Below are 21,138 nucleotides of genomic sequence, written 5' to 3'. Positions count from 1 at the left end.
TGTATAATTTCAAATTTGCTAATTTACTTGGCTGTTTTATAAACTTTCAGTTTGTAAAAGTTTTGGTTATCAACTGTTAATTATTCAAGTAGCTAGACGTTTATGTTCATGCTCTTATTTTGAAGTAAATGAAGACTCTGTTCCGTTTCCTCTCCTCACATTTTCCTTTTTCCCCCAAGAAACCATATTGATGAAATGGAAAATATAAAAATAAACAACAGAATGAGTTCTACTGAAGAATAAAACATTTACATGAATTAACAACCGAATTTATTCTCACCAGTTTCAGCTAAAGTTGATTTAATGTCTACTGAATGCTCAGACCTCAATTTAACTTTAAATGTTTATTTTCAAACATTTAACGAAAAACAAATTCCCTTTTTTTAACATTTTAAAAAAATAATCAATAAATAAATATGGTTACTGACAAGTAAATTATGAAATCAACAAGCAAAGAATCTCCTCTGTGCTAACGAGCTAGCTAGTTTTTGTAGCATAAAAGATAAATTTGGCTATTAGCATAAATCTGAAAACTGACAGAGCCATTTGGGTAAACTATGTTGGCATAAAATGCTGCTAATAGTCTAAAATGAAGTAGAATAAAGTAATAAAATATAAATGTACATTTATCTTTATTTAATATCATTTAACTGTTTGTAGTGATGAATTTAGCTAGCATTCTTTTATTAGCTTAGCAAGCAGAAACCTAAAGTCACTTTGTAATGCAGGTTTCTGATCAATTTAACACAATGACTGTTTTACATTTAACTTGCCTCATTAACCTCAGGTTGTTTAGACATGTTAACCTAGTGAGAATATGTCTGTTGTTTTTAACTTTTCAGTCGGTCCACACGCTCATGGCGGATTTCAAAGACCCTCATTCAGCCAAATACAAGGCAGCCCATGTTTTCTTCACTGACTGTGAGTTACACAAAAATACAACCCTGTGAAATGTTGCTTTTCATGGATGTATTTCTGCTTAAACTGGGGTTTATTAAGAAACATAATGTGCTAACATTAGCGTCTTATGCTAACATTAGCATAAGATGCTAATGTTAGCATAACAGTGAAGTTCAGTGTTTAAGAACTTGAATATATTCTTTTAAAAAGTCTGTTAATGTTTTACCATCACTAAACTAAAATGAGTCCTTCAGTGTATAAATTTGTAGTTATTCTACTATGAATGTTTTTTATTAGTTTATAGAACATTGGTTTAAATGTTTTCTTTGTTTTTCCCAGCCTGTCCTGATCCGCTCTTCAATGAACTGGTGAAAAGCCGAACCTCCAAAGTCACCAAGACTCTGACAGAGATCAACATCGCCTTCTTGCCCTACGAGTCTCAGGTAAACAAACAGTTACATTTAATTACATCGCGGCTACTGACTGGTTTTCCATTTTGCTTGTCAATTTTCTGTTTTTTTAGCCTCACATTTCACTCAACAATACGTAGAAGTTCATGTTTAACTCATTGTCTGTAAGTTTGTCCATCTCTTCGCTCATCCACCATCATGTTTGACTGTTTCTGTGTGTTTTTGTGCTAAATTGTGTTTTAATTTGCTCCACATGTGGTGAAATTATGTCTAAACATCTCTACTTTGGTGTTAAATTAATTCAGATGAAGCCTTGAAACCTAAATCTGCAACAGAACTAAATTGTTCTCCACATTTCCCAATAAGATACGTTTGTTCTTTCTTTTTCAACTTTACCAGTTTTCCATCCCAGCAACAGCAAAGTCTGACCCAAGGAGAAAAACTTCACTGTTGCTCATAAAGTTCTCTTTGTAGATGGTTAAATAATTAAGTTTAATATGAATACATTGTCAGTATATTTCAGAATGAAGTTTCAATGTGAGAAAAAGTATCAGGTTGAAAATTTGTGAATCTCGAAGATAAAGTAAGATGTCATCTGCATATGAACGTATTTCACTTTAACATTGATGCAGCTTGTTACTGAATCCCAAAAAGACAGAAAATTAATATTTATTCTTACAATATTGAAGCATAATTATGAAGCAAAAAGGTATTTTGAGGTTAATAGCTGAACAGATGCCCATGTTTTTAAATATTTTTTGTACATTTTTGGAAAAGTGATCAGACCCAGCTGCATGGACTACAAGTCTGATGTTATTATATATAATAACTGCACACTATTTATCTGTTATAGTCAATCAACCAATCAATCAAGTTTATTTGTATAGAACATTTCAACAAGGCATTTCAAAGAGCTTTACGTCATAAAAACACAAAAATACACTGATAAACTGAAATGTTACATTTTTCTGTTGTAACATCAAAATATTTAAGTTCCATTTATGACGATTCAAAAACAATTTTAGGGTTTTTAGTTTATGTTTAATTTTCTAGAAGTTTATTCTAGATTTATGGTTCATAGAAGCTGAATGTTGCTTCTCCATGTTTGTTACTATTGTTGTTTTTAAATTTGCTTTTAAATATTTAATACGTTTTGTGTGAATATTTACACCTGAATTTCTCTTTGTAGAAAATCTGTTTCTATTCTGTTATTTAAATCATAGACTGGATGAGAAAAATGTTGTTTGTTGGGAAAATTGCAGAAAAAAATATCCAGAGATAAAAAGTGTCTTTAGATTGATTAAAGCAGGAAGTGAAGGACAGGAATACTATCAGCGAGTTTGTTTTGTTTTTTTGATCCGGTTTTAGATTCAGAGAGAAAACAGAGACTCAGATGCTGAGTCATGATTCGCTCTGTTTACCAGAAACTGATCCAGAAACGCTCACATTTCCTTTCCCTCCATGTTTCCACTCCCACAGTCGATTCTGTAATTTTCCTCTCTCCTCTTTTATCTTTTTATTTTTCTCTATTTTTCCCTCCATCCTTCCCCATTAACCCATTTTTTTGCGGTTTTGCTGCGTTTCTCCTCTCCTGTCAGCAGCGATTAATTCAGAGTCGGTGGTTTTTCTGCTTGAGGCAAAGCGATGAATCTCTGTCCCGCCCACAAGCAGAATGAATGAATCTTATTGGTCGGAGCCGGACATACGCTGAAGTTGTAGCCAATCGCTGCTGAGCAAAGGATCCAACTGCAGAGCAGAAACGAGCTGATGATGGACAGATGGAGACGGAGGAGAGGAAGAAAACATGAAAAATAGAAAAAAGACTTTAATAAGAAAGAAAATAAAAACAATAAGAAAGTGAAATAGTGAGAAAAAAGAATGAAACACAATAAGAGAGTAAAACGAAAGAGAAAAAAAGAAAAAGTAAAGCTACAGAAAGAGAAAGAAAGGAAGGAAAGAGCAACAGGAAGGAAATAAAAAGAGAGAGAGCAAAAAGAGCAAGTAAAAGAGTGAAAAAATAAAAAGAGCGAAAGAAAGAAACAAACAAACAGGCTCATTTTCTGGTTTAAGTAAAATAAATGTTAAATGTTTGTAGCTAGTAGAAGATAATCGATTAAACTGGTTAAACTGGTGTATGCAGGTTAAACTGGGTTAAACTGGTGTGTGCAGGTTAACTGGGTTAAACTGGTGTATGCAGGTTAAACTGGGCTAAACTGGTGTGTGCAGGTTAACTGGGTTAAACTGGTGTGTGCAGGTTTACTCCCTGGACAACCCGGACGCCTTCCACAGCTTCTACAGCCCCCATAAGGCCCAGCTGAAGAACCCGGTGATGGAGCGGCTGGCCGAGCAGCTGGCCACGCTCTGCGCCACGCTGAAGGAGTACCCGGCCGTCCGATACCGAGGGTCAGCCATTTTAACTCCTCCAACAATCTGAACCAAAACCTGCAACATTTGGTCTGAATCAGACAGCAAGTACAGAACAGAGACATTCCTCCTTAGGAAGTTTAATTAAATGTATTTGACTGTTTAATATGTTTATGTTTATCCTCTTGTTTTCTCTCTTTTAGGGAGTACAAGGACAACGCCACCTTAGCCCAGCTGGTTCAGGACAAACTGGATGCCTACAAGGCCGACGACCCCACCATGGGAGAGGTGATTTAATCTAACATCCCTTTAAAACTCTAATTTCTTTTTCCTTTTCTGTTTTAGTCCAGTAGACTTGGTTTTATTGGGAGACAAAATTGCAACATTTGTTACATTTTCAATTGGTCCAGTTTCCTTTCGGTGAAACAATCCTAACTAACTGAAAAACCTGTTCCCCTCCTCGCCTGTGGGGGCGCTGCGTCAAGAACCACTGAAGGAAATGAGACAAAAACCTCTGAAGACACTGAGCGCAACTTTCTTCTTCATGAAATGTAAACAAAAATGGAGCGCCGCCAGACTGCAGCGGTTGTAGGATTTCTCATTTGTCTTTGAGTCATTTCTCCCACTAGCGCTAGACTCACCTGCTTGTTTTGGTTGTATTTACCCACAATGCCCTGCACTGTAGTCCACTTCCTGATTTTGGAACGGTCTCTGGTCCTTTTGATGTTTACAGATTAAAACAGACCCAGAGTTCACTTCAACCGAACTGAGACTGAAGACTGTAGTGGACTAGAGTTTAGGTTTTGGTTGCACATTCACATCTCCCCCCTAATGAACTGGACTTTGTAGGCAAACCTTGGTGTGAACCAACAAACTGAACTCTGGTTCGCCTTCAAACCTCAGTCTCAGTTTGGTTGAAGTGAACTTTGGTTCTGTTCGAATGCATATGTGAACACTAAGCGAACCGGAGACTGCTCCAAAAGCAGGAAGTGGACTACAGCCCAGGGCATTCTGGGTAAAAACAACCAAAACAAACTCACTAAGTTAGAGCTAACAAGAGAAATGGCTCGTGGATTTTTACCAAAGACAAAAGAGAAATCCTACAACTGCTGAAACCTGATGCTACTCCATTTTTGTTTACATTTTGTGAGGGAAGAAGTTGTGCTGAGTGTCTTCTTCTGTGGTTCTTGGTGCAGCGCCCCCACAGGCGAGGAGGGGAACAGGTTGTTCAATTAGTTTGTGTCCTTTCACTCAGCTCAATAAGCGAACCTCAGCAGCTGAAAATGTAACAAATGTTGCCGAGTCGAATCGAATCAGTCAGGAGTGTAAATACCTTTAAAGACATTTGCAGAAATGGTTGAAAAACATAGAAAGTCTCGATGCTACAGGCCAACCTAGAAGTGTTTCAACCGTCTGCACCCTGTTTGTCCGTTTCTCTGGTCTTTTTGTGTCGTTGACGCCTGTAAGTGCTTCTCCGTCTGCAGGGTCCTGATAAGGCCCGATCTCAGCTGATCATCCTGGACCGAGGCTTCGACCCGGTGTCGCCCGTCCTACACGAGCTCACCTTCCAGGCCATGGGCTACGACCTGCTGCCCATCGAGAACGACGTCTACAAGTGAGGGAAAAGCAGAAAAGCAGCTGCAGTCTCTGAGATGGGAGGTTAAATCGTCTCTGGTCTTCCTCAGATATGAGACCAGCGGGATGGGAGACTCCCGGGTGAAGGAGGTTCTGCTGCACGAAGACGATGACCTGTGGGTGAGCCTGAGACACAAACACATAGCCGAGGTGTCCCAGTGAGTATCCGCCTTCGTCACGTTCTCTGTTGGAGTAAAGGAACCTCTCTACGGTAGTTCAAAGGAGTTTATTTTGGTTTTGCTCTGATATTAGGGAAGTAACACGTCAGCTGAAGGAGTTTTCCTCCAGCAAGAGGATGAACACTGGAGAGAAGGTAAAACCTTAAATCTGAAACTATACCATGAATTAAACCGTGTAAAGATTAATTCATACCAAGTCTAGTTTATGGAACGAATAAAGTGTTTTAAATTTGTTTTAGGTGCCGCTAGGCCTGTAGCAATAACCAATAAATCAATTAATCATATGATAAATTAAAATAGTTTTTGTAGTCTTCAGTCTGGAGTTTTCAATCTCAACTAGTCTTTTTTCTCTACAGAGACTTTATGTATTTGTTGTTTCTGTTGTTTTGTTTATTTTTGATATTTAAAATGTCTCCCAGTTCCTGGGTTAAATATTTATTAGAATTTATTGTTTATAACTTATAGGACGATTTATCGTCCAGCAAAATTTGTTTTGCGCACCGTCAAAACAAAACAAAACAAAGAAAGTCTTCCAACTAGAGGGAACATTAATGTTTCTTATGTGTCTCCATAGATTATAAAATTGGACAAATTGTAATTATAAAAATAAATTGAAAAGTTTTGCGCCAGGATGAGATTCTTTTTTACGGTTTTATTAAAATTAGTGTATTTGCCATAAAAACAGTTTTTTTCACGAGTCACATGATGAACTACAGGATGTTACTACTGGCAGAAACAACAAAGAAGACAACAGGAAGTGTTAGAAAATGCACAAACTTATTCATGTTTGATTTAAATTCTTTCTTATTTAATTGAAACACCACAATTGCAAAATTGTGTTTTATTGACATTAGTTGAATATCAACAAAGTTTTACGGACATTTGTAATGGAAACGCAGCAAATGATGGAGAAATAAACGTAGATTAATCCTTCCAGACTGAACCCGTAACTCTGCTCCACTTTGCGCTATCTGAAAAATTCAAACGGTTCCTGAAAGGGGAGACATTGCACTTTCCAGCCAACATCAGGTTATTACGGTAATTTCACTCCCACTGTTGCAGGAAGCAGGTTTTACTTCATTTTAATCTGATTAGATGGAAGTTGCAAAAATAACCTGCTAGATATTGAAAGTTCCAGTTGTTATGGATAAATGTGCAAAAATATTTCCTCACAGGACATTTAAAGAACTTTATACAGTTAAAATGAGCAAAAATATCTGGGTTGAGATTTGAAACTTAGGACTTAGAGGGTTTTTTGAAATCATTTAAAAGTAAAATATGAATACGTTTTTCTTCTCAGACACCAAACTTAAAACTGAACCTGGAAGATTTATTAAATATTCAAAATAAAACACAACCAAAACCTATAAATAAAACAATTGTTCTTCAAAAATGTCAACAGAATTAAAACGATCAAGCTTACTTTATTATTTAATGTGATTTATTGCTTATTGTGAAAGACTTATGAATAATAAATCATGTTTTCTCTACCAATGAGGCTGTTTCAAGTTTTTCATGTTTATTTTCCATCTTTGCAGTGAAAGGACATTAAAAAGTTGAATTACCTTTTATAATTTTAACATAAACTCCATTTAAATCTTTGGTTGTGATTATTATTTAAGTGTTGCTGTGTTTTCAGACCACCATGAGGGATTTGTCCCAGATGCTGAAGAAGATGCCTCAGTACCAGAAGGAGCTCAGCAAGGTGAGAGCCTCATGTTTATCCACATAAAACGTTTCCCTGCGTTGGGTCTGGATAATAACACTCAGTGTTTTGTTTCGTGTTTTTGCCAGTACTCCACTCACCTGCAGCTGGCTGAGGACTGCATGAAGCACTACCAGGGAACAGTGGACAAGCTGTGCCGCGTGGAACAGGTTGGCCCGCGTCGGAATGGAGAACAGCCCGACCCGTTAAAGCAGACAGACAGTACCGCGGTAATGCTGTGAGGAAAAGCATAACTGGTGTGAATTGGTTTTTTCAGGACTTGGCTATGGGCACCGACGCCGAGGGGGAGAAGATCAAGGACCCGATGAGGGCCATCGTCCCCATCCTGCTGGACGCCAACGTCAGCACATACGACAAGATCCGTATCATCCTGCTCTACATCTTCCTGAAGAACGGCGAGTAGACGATACATTTACACAGAATAACCCCTCCTCTGTTTTTAATTTTACATTTTATCCAGAATAATTCAGTGAACAAAGACTGAGAAGACATTTTCTATGCTCTACTTTCTTAATCCATATGTATAAACTGCAGGTCTGTGTCTGGTGAATTTAAACATGTTTGTTTTTTATTCAGTGGGTAGAAAATTTTACTGAACTAAGAATAGAAATACTTTATCATAAAATTACTCAAGTAAAAGTAAGTAGTTACTACAAAACTCTGGACAAAAAGGGGTTTATTTACTTTGCAAGACAGCAAATACCTGATGATAAAGGTAATAAAAATGTGTTTCTCTTTTGGGTGAAAAGTGTTTATACAGTTTCTGCAAAGCTGGTAGTGGTGGAGTTTAAATGAGACACAGAGGACAATTTACTGCATTTCCTACGGTATGGAGACGATTTGCAACGTTTCCTACGGTATGGAGACGATTTGCAACGTTTCCTACGGTATGGAGACGATTTGCAACGTTTCCTACGGTATGGAGACGATTTGCGACGTCTACGGTATGAAGACGTTCTAGATGAGGATATTATGCTAAGAGACACGAAGCTGAAGTTGGTTTCCGATTGCAGTTCAGTATCTTTCGTAAATCGTCTCTAGTCCATGAGAAACGTTGTAAATCGTCCTCCGTCTCTCGTTTAAACTCCACCACCTCTATCAGCTTTGCAAAGTCTTTATAAACACCCTTCTCAACCAAAAGAGAAGCACAATATTTTTCAAAAACTTTCTAGGGATCTCGAGAAAGTAAGTTGGGATTGCTTTTTTTCCCCTAATGACCCCTTCTTTAATTTTACAACCTCATATCTCAAAATGTAATTTGCTTCCTTCCCGTTAGAGCTGAATATATTAAGTGTGTTTGCAGGTATTACAGAGGAGAACCTGAACAAGCTGATCCAACACGCTCAGATCCCCCCTGAGGACAGTGAGATCATCACCAACATGGCTCACCTCGGCGTCCCCATCGTCACAGACGTACGATTCTCGCCTCTGATCATCTAACCTGTTAATTTAACGTGTTTTTAAGTCATTTCCGTTCTGCTTTTTCTTGACTCTTTGGTCCTCCTTTGCTTTCTCAGTCCACTCTTCGCAGAGGAAAGAAGATGGACAGGAAGGAGCGAGTGAGCGAACAAACCTACCAGCTTTCTCGCTGGACTCCGCTGATCAAGGACATCATGGAGGTAACACACAGCTCCAAATCACAGCTGAAGAAGCTGAAAAAATTAATAACTAGAATGAAAACTCAGGAACTTTCCCATTACGTTTGGGTATTTGTTTTTTACTTCAAGCAAAAAAAAGTCAGACTAACTGATTGGTTATTTAATTTTAACTCAACATGAATCCAAATCAGCTTTAGTCAAACATTTCCAGTTTGTGTTTCATCAACATATTTAGTGACTCAGGTGGTTTTATGCCTGTTTCTATGAGTAATAACTGTTTTATTGTGTTTCCTGCAGGATGCGATTGATGACAAACTGGACACCAAACACTATCCGTACATCTCCACCCGCTCCTCTGCTTCCTTCAGCACCACTGCAGTCAGGTATTCACGTTCTGGAGACATTTTGGATCTTTTCTCTCTACAGACTGAGGGTTTGGATCGATTCTAGTTGGACAGAAGATGAGTCAGATAACTGTAGCTTACTGGTGATTGGCAGGTAGTGATCTATAAATTAATTAGGTCGTCAATCAGACTTTCTGCAGACCAAATGCAAACAGAAAATTGATTAATAAAAAGCCTGTTTTGAACAAATGGAGATAAAATTAAAGCTGCAGCTCAGACAAACATTTCTGAACTGGACACCCAGTTACACCAGCTTGTTGTCTGTTACTGGGAACAGTTTGGTGTTGATTAATTCAAGTAGGTCAACCTTTCAAAAATAAAACACCAAACTTCCTTTAAGGACTTTGGTGATCTCAGTATTTGACCATTATTCAAATAGCATTCACAAAAAATCTGTATTTTGATAACTTTAGATCCCTCATTCTTAACAGACTCACTACTTTTCAGGCCAATTGATCAAAACCTTTCAAAGGCTAAAAATGGCCAAAACTGGGTCAAAATCAATCAGAATTCCAAGTTCAATCCAAAATGGCCGACTTCCTATTTGTTGTAAAGTTCGAGTTCAAGAGTTTTGTTCATGTTCTGGGAATTTCCAGAATTGTGCCAAATTTTATACTCATATTTTAAGTCATAGTTTCACATTGTCAAGTAAGATAAATAAGGATAATTTTTTACATTGCCAGGGGGCGCTGTTGAGCTAATTCTGTAGTGACTTTTGCAAAAAGCTTAAACTATTTGAACAATTCAGAAGTTGGAGCTTGGCCTGGCTATAACGTCACAACCAATTTTAGGTTGTATTCCTGTTGTAAGTGGAAAAACCAATAATTACTAAACCAAATTATTTTTGGTGCAAACTATTAATATTACCAATAAAACCCAATAATAGTGTTTTATTTTTTCTGATTTATGCGCTCAAATGCTAAAACGTTTGAAAAAATACTTTCTGTACCAAACTGTTCAAAGTGTTAAAAATAGTTCATAGGTAACTCTGGGCTGCTTTGATAAAAATAATAATTGATTTTAAAATAATGCTAACGTGTTAGCATGACGAGTGGAGAGAAAAGCTAAAATCTTGAACATAAATTATGTTTTTTCTGCGGCAGTGCTCGATATGGACACTGGCACAAGAACAAGACCCCGGGAGAGTACCGCACCGGCCCCCGACTGATGGTGTTCATCATCGGAGGCGCGTCTTTCAGCGAGATGCGCTGCGCCTACGAGGTCACGCAGGCTAACGGGAAGTGGGAAGCCGTCATTGGTGAGTGCAGCAACGTTGGATCTTGGATCCTCACTTTAACTTACTTTTCTACTGAGTCGCACAAGATAATCTGCAGACATGTGGCTTCAAAAAGCCCTACATTTATCGTTAGCTGCAATCCAAACAGGTTTAATTAACCTGGAATCCAGTTAAGAAGTTCGTTCACTTCAGTGAAAGGTTGCCTGGTTGGGATTTTAAAGTTCGGTCCAGTGAGTTTCCAGTAAGTTTTGGAAATATTTCATCAAAACCTGGGCAGTAAAATCTGTCCCGTCTGGGTCATCCAGAAGGAAAAACTCAAAGTTTTGTCCAGCAAACTCCTCCCTCATTTGTATTTCAAAGTTATTGACGGTGTCTTGCAAAATTATTTATAATCTGAGGTTTTTTTCCCATTTTTTGACATTACAACCACAGATTTCTATTTTATTGGGGTTTTATTTGATGAGCTAACAATAAGTTAATAGGAAATTAATAATTTCTCCATTAAAAACACTTAATTGAGAAGTTTAGTCTGATACCCCTAAATAAATAAAAAAAATCTTCAGCATTTTGCTAACTTTAGCATTTTTAGCTAGGTTTAGCGTACTTAGCAAAACTCAACAACTATAAAAAATGAAACCAGGAATGAAGGATTTAAAGAATCACTTCCTGAAGTTCAAACTGTAAATGTAGGTTGTGCAATAGCAAATTTGGTCCTATGCTAAGTCTGACATGCTGGGTGTCAATATGGTTGATATTAGCACTTTAGCGTTAGCTTTCACTCAGTACTTTGTTGGTGTAGCACTTTTTATTTTACATTTATTTAATTTCCAGCATCTATAAAGTATTTTTTAATTGAATTAGCATTAGCAGAGCTAACGTTTGTAATTAGTACTTTAGCGTAGTTTCTGCATGTTTTGTCATCAACTCAAATTTAAGACTTTTTAAGACAATTATGAATAGAATTTAAGACCCATATCACAACAGAAATGTACGAACTCCGACCAGTCAGATGGAAATAAATTTACACTTACCCACAATACACACAAAAAACTAGCTAGCTAGTCTAGAGTATGTTAGCATCTAGTTAGCGGTAGCCTCAACCGCCTTGAGTCACAGATGTTTAAATGTGACTCGAACTTTTACCTGACAGAAAAGTCCTGCGAGAATTTAAAAAAAAAATGTATATGAGATTAAATAGTTCTGTTGAAACAAAATGAAGGACCTGTGGTTAACAAATTTAAGACTTTTTAATGATACACGGACACCATGTTTAAGGTTAGCGCAGCTGACTTTGTAGTTGGCAGTGATAGAGATAAATTTATTTTTATAGTACATTTCATCAACCAATTACAAAACAAACAATAAACATTACATTTTGTCAAAATTGTCAATCAAATACATCGATCAAAGTCAAAAGTAATTCTAACCAGGTGAGTTTTTAGTCTAGATTTAAAGGAACTCGGTGTTTCAGCTGTTTTTCAGTTTTATGGAAGTTTGTTCCAGATTCGTGGAGCATAGAAGCTGAATGCCGCTTCTCCATGTTTGGTTCTGGGGGAAAATACCAAAAATACTTCCTTCCATTTCTGAATCTTGAGTTTCTTTTTGATAATCCATCACATAGAATCCCAGTAAACGGTTCCAGTTTGTGGTTGTGGTGAGACGAAATGTGGAAAACTCAGAAGGTGTGGATTATTTTGCAAGGTACGGTACCGACTGTGTCACATCGGTTCTGTTGTGGCTATTAGTACTTAAAGCTGAACCATCCACTGTTTTCTTGTTTCCTGTTGCTTTAGCTGTTGTCTCTCAATCAACTGTTATCTTTAACTTGCAGCCTTGTCTTCTTCTGTCTTTTTTTGTTGGCGTGTTTGTGACCCGAGTGAAGTTGGCTCCTCCCACCTTCTTCAAATCTAACAAAATTGGTGTCAAACGTTTGTGCAGCAAACATTTTCATTTGCGCCGCTGTCTCTTTAAAGATATTGATAAAAAACTTTTCCAGAGGTATTTATCAATATCGTTAAAGAAAAACCACCACAAATGAAAATATTTGCTGCACAACCAAAGTTGATTGACACCAAGTTTGTTTGAATTTGTAAATCTGAGCAGGGAAATGGTTGACCTCTGACCTCTGGAAACTTTATTATCTTAAAATGATAGCGGCACAAACAATACATTTTTCTGTGCAAACGTTTGACACCAATTTTGTTAGATTTGGGTAATGTGGGGCTGGAGGGCTGGTTGACCTTGTGACCTTTAAACTTTGATTAATGTCTTCAAAGTAAAAGACTGGTTGTCCTTTCATAACCTTTAGAAACCTTTTTATTAATACTTATCTTTAATATCTTTAAAGTGACAGCAGCACAAACAAAAAAATTTGCTGCACAAACGTTTGACACCAATTTTGCTAGATTTGGGTAATTGTTGGTTGAACTTTTAACCTTTAAACTTTAATATCTTCAAACCAAAAGCAGCACAAACAAAATATTTTACAGCACAAACAGCGCAGAGTGGATTGACATAAATTTAATTTGATTTAGTAAATGTGAGCAGGGCAATCGTTGATCTCTAATGACTTCTGGAAACATTTATCAATATCTTTAAAACAATAGCGGCACAAAACAAACGTTTGACACCGATTTTAGGTTTGGGTGATGAGGGGAGTTAGTTGACCTTTCAACTTTCATTAATATTGTCAAAGCAAAAGCAGCACAAACGAAAACATTTTACACCAACTTTGTTAGGTTTTCATAATGGCTGGTTGAACTTTTGACCTTTAAACCTTTTTTAATATCAGCAGCACAAACGTTGGTCACCAGTTGTATTTGTAGCAGGCGGAGGGTCCGACTTCACTCGGTTGGTACCGCCCTGTGGGTCCATGTCTGCAAGTGGACGAGTGTCTGTGTGTTTTCTCTTCACGTCGTGTTTTGGGGGTTTATTTTGGAGAGTCGGGCTGTGGGATGCTGTGAGACGAGTGGTGAAGCCGCCTCTGTTCCTTCACAGGTTCCACCCACTTGCTCACCCCAACCAAATTCTTATCGGACCTGCAGCACCCCGACTTCCGAGAGTCCACTAGGGTGTCCTTTGAGGACGCACAGCCCTCAGACGAGTGAGGCAGAGACAGATTGGGAGGGAGGGAGACAGAAATCACAGGACAAAGTAAAGGCAGCCGCTCAGAGAAGCCCTTTCTGAACGTTTAGCACAAAGGGCTTCGTTTTGGTTCCTCCCTCTTCTTTAAACACTCAGAACTGTTTTATGTGCCTCACCTTCCCCCTCCTCTTCCTCCCCGTTTCCCACTGGGATGGGCATTCCTGATCCCTCCTCACTGCATGGTCCGCTCCAACTCCGGCAGGCTCTTCTCTATTTAAAACCAAAATAATCAAATTAAAAGCTTTGATTTGGGTGAATCTGTAGATCGAGTCTCGCCTGTGGAGGGCGGCGGCGGCGGCGGCGGCCATGCCCTGAGGAGGTCGTGGCTCCATCCCTGCTGCCTCCTCTCCTCATCTCAGCCGGTGGATTAAATCGCTCTGATTTATGACGGCCACCCAAAGCTCCTTCAGACCGTCTCACTCATTCACCTTTAACCCCCGACATCTTCACCGTGTGGCGCCGTCAGTTCTACTGCTGTCCTGCAGAGCACAAACTTTGGCTGGTCACCTTCAGCCCGCCGTCACATGATAATACAGGGGTGTCCAAAGTGCGGGGCGGGGGCCGTTTGTGGCTCTTGGAATGATTTTTTTTGTGGTCGTCAAGAATGATGCAAATTTGACTCGTTCAGCTCAGATGGTTAACAAAGAGGAAGAGTTTTTATTTTTAGTCAGGGTTTAAATTATTACCAATCATGGAGTTTTAGGGCCAAACTAAGAATGAAAAATGAATAAAAATATGTGAAAAAAGTAAAAATAATGAGAATAAAGTCATTATTACAGCTTTATTCTAGTAACATTATGACTTTATTCTTGTAATATTTACTTTACTTTTATATTTTTACGACTTTATTCTTGTCATTTTATTTATTTTTTTTAGTGTGGCCCAAATACTCCATCATAATCACCAACATAATTCTCTTAGAATAGAAAATATAAAGTACAACACAAAGTATTTGTCTGTTTACAAGTGAAACCATGTTTATCCAGAGACTTTTACTGAAAAGCTGACTTTGCTGCACTGAAATCAACTTTTAATGTATTTAATTAAACTTGACTAATTAGAGCGTTTTGAAAGTAAGTTGCCCAAAAGAAACTGAAAACTAGATTCTCGTCTTTTAATACCAAAGTGAATCAACAGTGAATAATGAAACAATTTTACTGCTGTAGCACCTTGAATTTATTTCATTTTTTTGGCCCATGAGAACCTGTGACTTGACTAACTTGGCCAAAAGTTTGGACACCCCTGTGCTAATATAACTCGCGACTCGTCTGCAGACGGTAAAAAACACAAAGCAGACTTTTTTTGTAATCTTCTGAAGCCCCCAAAATTAAAAACCGGCTAAACGTGCAGTTAGTGGTACCAACAAACACAAACGTTGGACAGGAGGTTCTTTCCATTGGTGAAAAAATTAATTAGAGCTGACGCAAGAGAAGCTTCAATAAAAAGGAAAACCAGAAAACAAAGAGCTAATATCAGCAAAGGCTCCTTTAGGTTTTTCTTCAGTCGACAAGAAAAACCATTAGAGACCAGAGATTACAAAAAAGTCTGGCTTTATTAAAGGAAAAGAGACAAACTGAGCAGAAAAAAGAAACTTTCTACAGACCTAAACATCTTAAAGTCATCTTAAACCATGAAATGCTGCAACTTGGCCTCCATCTCATGTCTGACTAACCTGCTAAAGCATTACTGTTTTCCTAAACAAAATGGCCCCCAAATCTTTACCAAACACTCCAAAAATGTTTGGCTTGATTAAAGGAAAACTGAGTTGAGAAAGAAACTTTCTACAGACCTAAAAAGCAACATCTGAAAGTCCATAACCCCAATAAATAAAAGGTTTTCATGTAATACTACAACTTGGACTCCATCCAAACATCAAATATTTAGATTAATATGCTAAATTTTGGTTTTCCTGAACAAAATGGCCGCCACTTACTTAAGGAGACCAGGAAAACCATTGCCCAAGATCTTTACCAAAAGTTACAAAAGAGTCTGGCTTCCTTAAAGGAAAACAAACAAAGCAGAAAAAAATCTTATGAAAAACCAGAAAAAAAAACAGAAAAACCATCTTATGTACGACTAACATGCTAAAGCATTATGGTTTTCCTGAACAAAATGGCCGCCACTTACTTCAATTGACCAGAAAAACTATTGCCCCAAAATCTCTACCAAAGATTGCAAAAAATGTCAGGCTTCCTTAAAGACGAACTAAACTTCCTACAGACCTAAACATCAGTGAACACAGTAATCAAACCCAATAAATAAAAGGTTTTCCTGTAATGCTACAACTTGGCCTCCATCTTATAAACTACGGTTTTCTTGAGCAAAATGGCCGCCACTTGCTCCAACAGATCTACGTTTAAAGCTTTGTTGTTTTAGATGCATTCGGAGAATCTGTGTAGTTAGAAATCAAAGTCCAGAGTGTTGTGTTTCTGTTGCAGGGAAAACCCCACAAAGCTGTTTGTTTTCAGAACAACAAACTCAAACATTTCAATCTTTAACAAGTTTTTTCTCACTTCACCATCAAATTCTGCCTCCAACAGATGGAAAAACTCTCAGCTTTGCATCAGAAACAAACCTTATTACTGGTGAAAGGTGCTGGCAGTAAATCAAACTCCCGTTTGCCTCAGAAATAATTTAAACTTCCAAATATTTGAGCTAATTTGGTAAAGTTGTGGCACAAACTGTTTGCTTTACTCCAAAAAGCACCTTTCACGTTGTACGATGTCACTAATGTGTCTTCAGCCGCCACAAACGCACCTCCTCTGTCTCAGAGATTCATATTTTGACTTTGGATTTTATAATTTCTTCAGGGTTTTTGTAGCTTTTCCTCTGCAGACAGAATATTAGATTAGGAAGTTTGGTAGTTCGGATATTCTGCTATTTTAACTTTACTTTCAACCACACCGACTCTAAAACCTGCTCTTCAAAAACCTTAAGTGAAACTTGGTATATTCTGGTAGGTTACACACAAAGTGATACATCTATGCATTTTACTTTCTGCTGATTCTGGTGATTGTGGAGTTCATCTCATAGAAACCCAAAATGTAGCTTCTTGGAAATTTGGTGTATTTTTATAAGACAAAAAATAAACATTTTTGAAAGTAGAAGTATGTTGGTCTTGGGACCAAAATGACCCACAAAAAGCTAATTTCATTAAAAACACTTAAAACGTTTTAGTTTAATCGTTCTAACACCAAATATACCAACATACGCACGGTGGAAACTTCCCTAACACCTGCAGTCTTCCTTATCTCCACTCTTGGGGTTTCAGCCAATCACCTTAAAGCATGACAAATGGAGCTCCCGGATTGGCTGCTTTGGAAACGACAGCCAATAGCGCGTCAGCTTCCCTAGATTTGTTTTCTCCCAAATATTTTGGACGTGCTTCACGGACAAATCTCTGATTAGGTGAATTTTCTGTGAATAATTTGGAGTTATATCCCACAAAACAATTAGCAAACACTAAACCGCTAATAATTATTGCTAAAAAATATATATTTTTTACAAAATTGTAGAGCATTTTTAAATGTCTTGAGAAGCGATTTATAAATAAAATGTATTATTATTAAAAGTTTGCACCCAAGAATTAATGGGAAGTTTAGTTGAAGGAAAAGGAGATGTAGAAAAATATTTATATCATTTTGCATCTGCCTTTATTTGCAATTGGTGTGAACTTGGTAATCGATTAACTTATTGATAATTGTGACGATTAATCGGAAAAAAATGTCATTCTAAAAATTTTATTTAACAGCTTAAACCTTTTTGTACAATATTAGAAATAAATTAAAAATGCAAATAAACAAATCAGTTCTTTTTATAACTAAGAAAATAAACATTTTATTGGTAAAGTTAAAACATATTTACACATATGTTTTGATATATTTGGCTTGAATGTTATTTTCCATCAAATGACCTTTTTGTTTTAACTCCAGTTAACAATTGATTACAAGTTAGTTGAAGATTATTTTACTAGTTAGTCATGATTAATCACTTTTCTACCTACATTGCTGTATTAAACATAAATCTTTATTGATCACACATTTTTGCGAAGGACTACATTTTGGGTTTCATTCGCTGCAAACCACAACCAAACATCTGAAATATAACAAAGTGGAAATGAAATATTGCTAAACTCACATTTTCACAGCCGTAAACATGTTTCAATGTGGAATTGGTTTAAATTCAAAGCGCAGTAAAAGTCGATGCTGAACATTTCTCTCTGTGTGCTTATGAGACCAAACAGCTGCTTCTGTTTGGACCGGATGTTGTGAAGTGTTTCTGGTAGAGAGAGCTTGTAGTCATTTCCTGCCTGCTCATGTGTTTCGTGTTGTGACCGATGGTTTCGGCCGCATGTGCATGCTAATAATGCATCGAAGTCCCAGCAGCGCAGCATTTACAGCTGAATAGCTAAAATATTTCCGCTGTTTGGTTTAAGAAATAAAGAATCCTTTGAATTGTTCTTGTTTCTCTGAGAAACGTCAGTAACGGGAAACCAGACAAAGTAAATCTTTGGTTTTTATAGCGTCTATTTAAAGTGAATATTGTTTTTTTTTTTCCCTACATGATTCATTATTAACCTTCTGACTAACTGATTATGATTTCATAACTCCGGGCTTCCATCTTTTCTTTCAACGGCTGCTGTCATCTGCCTTAGGCATTCATAACAAAAGCTGAGAACACATTTTATTTTGTTTTAAATGTAACTAAACGCTCAGATTTAATGCTGCGTTTGTGTGTGTTGTCTCCAGGATCGACCCACATCTTCACTCCCACCTGCCTGCTGGAGCAGCTCAAGGCCATGAACAAACCAGACGAGGAAGTCACGAGCTAAGAATCCTCCTCTTCATCTTTCCCAGCCAAATCCATCAGTTATGTATGCATAATGCCTGGAAAAGAGAAAAACAAAGACGGAAAAAATATATATCAAAGAATAAAACTGTTGCAAGTATTCTTGTTTTACAATGGATGCAACTAATTAAATTTATTTAAAAAAGATGATATTTGAAGGCCAGATAAAATGCAATGTACCAAAATGTCCTATTGTATGCTAACATTATGCCAGGATGTGTAAACAGTTTTTTCCTCCAGCGTTCCTCCTCCCTGTGGGTTTTACTGTTGGCAGATCGAAGGGGGATGTGCAATTTGAGACGACATTTTGTAAAATATATCATGCAATATAAATGTATTCACATATTTCAGCAGAGAGGAGCGCCATCCGCCCATCTGACATGTTTGTATTCAGTAGCATGCTTGGACTCGTGTGGACTGTTCCGTGTTTTTGTGTCGAGTGTTTTGAGTGCAGAGGAGTTAGCGATTAGCTTACTATCTTGGGGTTGAATACGATGCCAAAAACTTCTGAGTGTCAAACTATTAAAAACGATGCTGGGTAACTAAAAATACAGCTGCCTCCTGCTCTCAACTCATCTCCAGATTTAATTAAATATTTTTTCTTTCAAGGTTTTATGCTAATAAGCTATTAGCTACCTAAGCTAATGGCTAAAACCAACCAAACCGTGTTACATTTGTTTACAAAATGTAACACGTGCACAAAAGTAAACTATAGCAAGTGCAAAAATAAGTCCTAAATACCGTACGTTGGTAATCACTTTGTTTACAACAGTAGCTTCTTAGCATGTAGCTGCCAACAAAAATGCTAATTAGCCATTAGCAAAGAAATCTGATCAGCCAAATCTAAATTTTTTAACCAATTTTGTTTTGAAAGTGTCTTTAAAGTCGTGTGTCAGTTCTACATTAATCCACAAAAAAAGTTTTACAACAATTAACTTTCCGCCAAAATTTAATTGGCCTGAGCTAATAGCTCATTAGCTTGAGCTAATGAGCTAAACCTTTTCCTTCTTTTAACCATTTCAAAAATAAATTTTATGTCACCACATTTAAATATTTACAACTTAAACTTACGAGTTTAGCTTGTCTGCTAGCTAGAGTGAAACAAGTAGGCTAAGCTAGCCAGTTAAGTTAACAATTTTTCTCCTTCTGTTACTGTATATCCTTGTAATTTGTTTCCTATTTTGAAAATCTGAATACATTTCATTTGATAAAAAAGAAACATTTTCAACCAACAAACATCTTAGCAGTTTTTCTCCAGTTGAATTTGCTAACTAGCTATTTGCTAACCAAGCTAATAAGCTAATCTACCAAACCTGGCTGTTTTCTGTAGTAAAAACGTTACTGAAAATGTTAAGCACATGACGGGCACCAACAGGGAGAACAATGTTAGAGATTTTTACGTTCTTCTTGTTTGTGTCGGCTTGTTTGACTCTCAAAAAAACAAAGTTCTTGGTTTCAGTATTCACCCAATAAGCTCAGCTAGGAAGAGAAACAAAAAAATATCAAATGAAAGCTAAAACCTTCACCCCTCCTTACTGTAATTTCCTGCACCAACCTTTTTTCCACTCAAACAGAAGTTATTGTTAAAAAAGGCTGTTGCTTGCTGATATTAATGATTAATCCTAAAAGAGGCCCAGCTGTGTTTCAGTATTGTATCCTGTCAGATTATTAGTACTAATCGGGCCTTGCACTGAGTAAGTAGTGTCGTGTATCTGCCATACGTTGCTGTTTAAGCGTCTTACTGTTGAATTGTGGTTTATTTTAAAGCAGTGCAGTAGTGAAAACATTTCTGTGAAGCCGCTGTGTTTGTGACGTTTTAGCTGTAGATGTTAAACTAGGTAAAATATTTACTACTATACTTTGTTTTTCCCTGTGGTGCAACGTAACCCCGTCCCTGAAGTTGAATGGCTTTGCAATGATAAAACTAAACCTGCGTGATATCGCCTCCCTTCTGTAGGCCAAACAAGTCGTATTTTGCACTATGATGAGTTTTCTGTGATGCAAATGCTTGAGGTTTTTTTTATATATATATAATTATAATTTAGGCTTTATTTGCCCAATCACTGTATTTATTTAAAAGTTATTCATCAGAGAAAAATAACAGTCTGTCCTCTTTCACTTATTGGGACTGTATGTTTGCGAGTGTGTAAGCACAAACAGTACAACCATGTGTACCGACATGTTACTAAGGCTGTCTAATAAATTGGCTTCCATGACATATCGCCGTCTTTCACATCTTATACATGTCACTGGATTTCTATTATCTACTTAATATTTCACTAAAATTAAACTGAAGCTGGGTTTTGGCGGTATGGGTGAGAAAAGTGGAGAAGAAATTATGATTTATCATTAATTTTATAGTATTTTATATTTTTGGTGTTAAGTCAAAAATATAAAGCAATGTGATGAATTTAGATAAAAGTTCAGACTAAAATTCAAGTGAAAATGTGTAAGTTTAATGTAAAATAAAAGCTAAATGTCTGACTTACATTAAAGCTGGTTGGCGCCATCTGCTGGTGAGCGGAGATCTCTGCAGGTCGTAGGTCACATATCCCATCTGGTCACATGACTAAAATTATACCTAAAATAATGTCGAGCTCTTATTCTGAAATGACTCCGATCTCAGCAGGCAGAACGAGTTTAAAGTTCAGAATAAAAAACATTTAAATACAAAAAGAGAAAAAATGAAGTTA

At 37.1% G+C, this 21,138-nt stretch overlaps 1 protein-coding gene and 1 long non-coding RNA gene across 3 annotated transcripts in view; one reads left to right on the top strand and one right to left on the bottom strand.

Moving 5' to 3' along the window:
- The window catches only part of stxbp1a (syntaxin binding protein 1a), a 28,998-nt gene extending 8,313 nt beyond the window's left edge, over positions 1 to 20,685 (top strand). The window contains exons 5-20 of one of the 2 annotated variants that reach the window (XM_032570263.1): positions 843 to 921; positions 1,240 to 1,343; positions 3,565 to 3,713; positions 3,878 to 3,962; positions 5,159 to 5,289; positions 5,360 to 5,467; positions 5,562 to 5,622; positions 7,128 to 7,193; positions 7,283 to 7,363; positions 7,471 to 7,609; positions 8,518 to 8,627; positions 8,732 to 8,833; positions 9,110 to 9,195; positions 10,320 to 10,474; positions 13,451 to 13,606; positions 18,346 to 20,685. In XM_032570263.1, coding sequence (XP_032426154.1) covers positions 843 to 921; positions 1,240 to 1,343; positions 3,565 to 3,713; positions 3,878 to 3,962; positions 5,159 to 5,289; positions 5,360 to 5,467; positions 5,562 to 5,622; positions 7,128 to 7,193; positions 7,283 to 7,363; positions 7,471 to 7,609; positions 8,518 to 8,627; positions 8,732 to 8,833; positions 9,110 to 9,195; positions 10,320 to 10,474; positions 13,451 to 13,560 — 1,566 coding nt within the window. In that variant the 3' untranslated portion in view covers positions 13,561 to 13,606; positions 18,346 to 20,685. The remainder of the gene's footprint in view (positions 1 to 842; positions 922 to 1,239; positions 1,344 to 3,564; positions 3,714 to 3,877; positions 3,963 to 5,158; positions 5,290 to 5,359; positions 5,468 to 5,561; positions 5,623 to 7,127; positions 7,194 to 7,282; positions 7,364 to 7,470; positions 7,610 to 8,517; positions 8,628 to 8,731; positions 8,834 to 9,109; positions 9,196 to 10,319; positions 10,475 to 13,450; positions 13,607 to 18,345) is intronic. The other variant, XM_032570264.1, reaches the window with a different exon arrangement.
- On the bottom strand, positions 11,371 to 13,444 carry LOC116724675 (uncharacterized). Its single transcript, XR_004340231.1, has 2 exons — positions 13,034 to 13,444; positions 11,371 to 12,765 (listed from the first exon to the last, which is right to left on the bottom strand). It is a non-coding gene; the product is annotated as an uncharacterized LOC116724675 (long non-coding RNA).
- Positions 20,686 to 21,138: the final 453 nt, after the last annotated feature.

This window comes from Xiphophorus hellerii, chromosome 8, assembly GCF_003331165.1.
Source record: "Xiphophorus hellerii strain 12219 chromosome 8, Xiphophorus_hellerii-4.1, whole genome shotgun sequence".
Classification (NCBI taxonomy): Eukaryota; Metazoa; Chordata; class Actinopteri; order Cyprinodontiformes; family Poeciliidae; genus Xiphophorus; species Xiphophorus hellerii.
The sequence above is the reverse complement of the archived record's forward strand: the minus strand, read 5'-3'. Positions and strand labels throughout refer to the sequence as shown.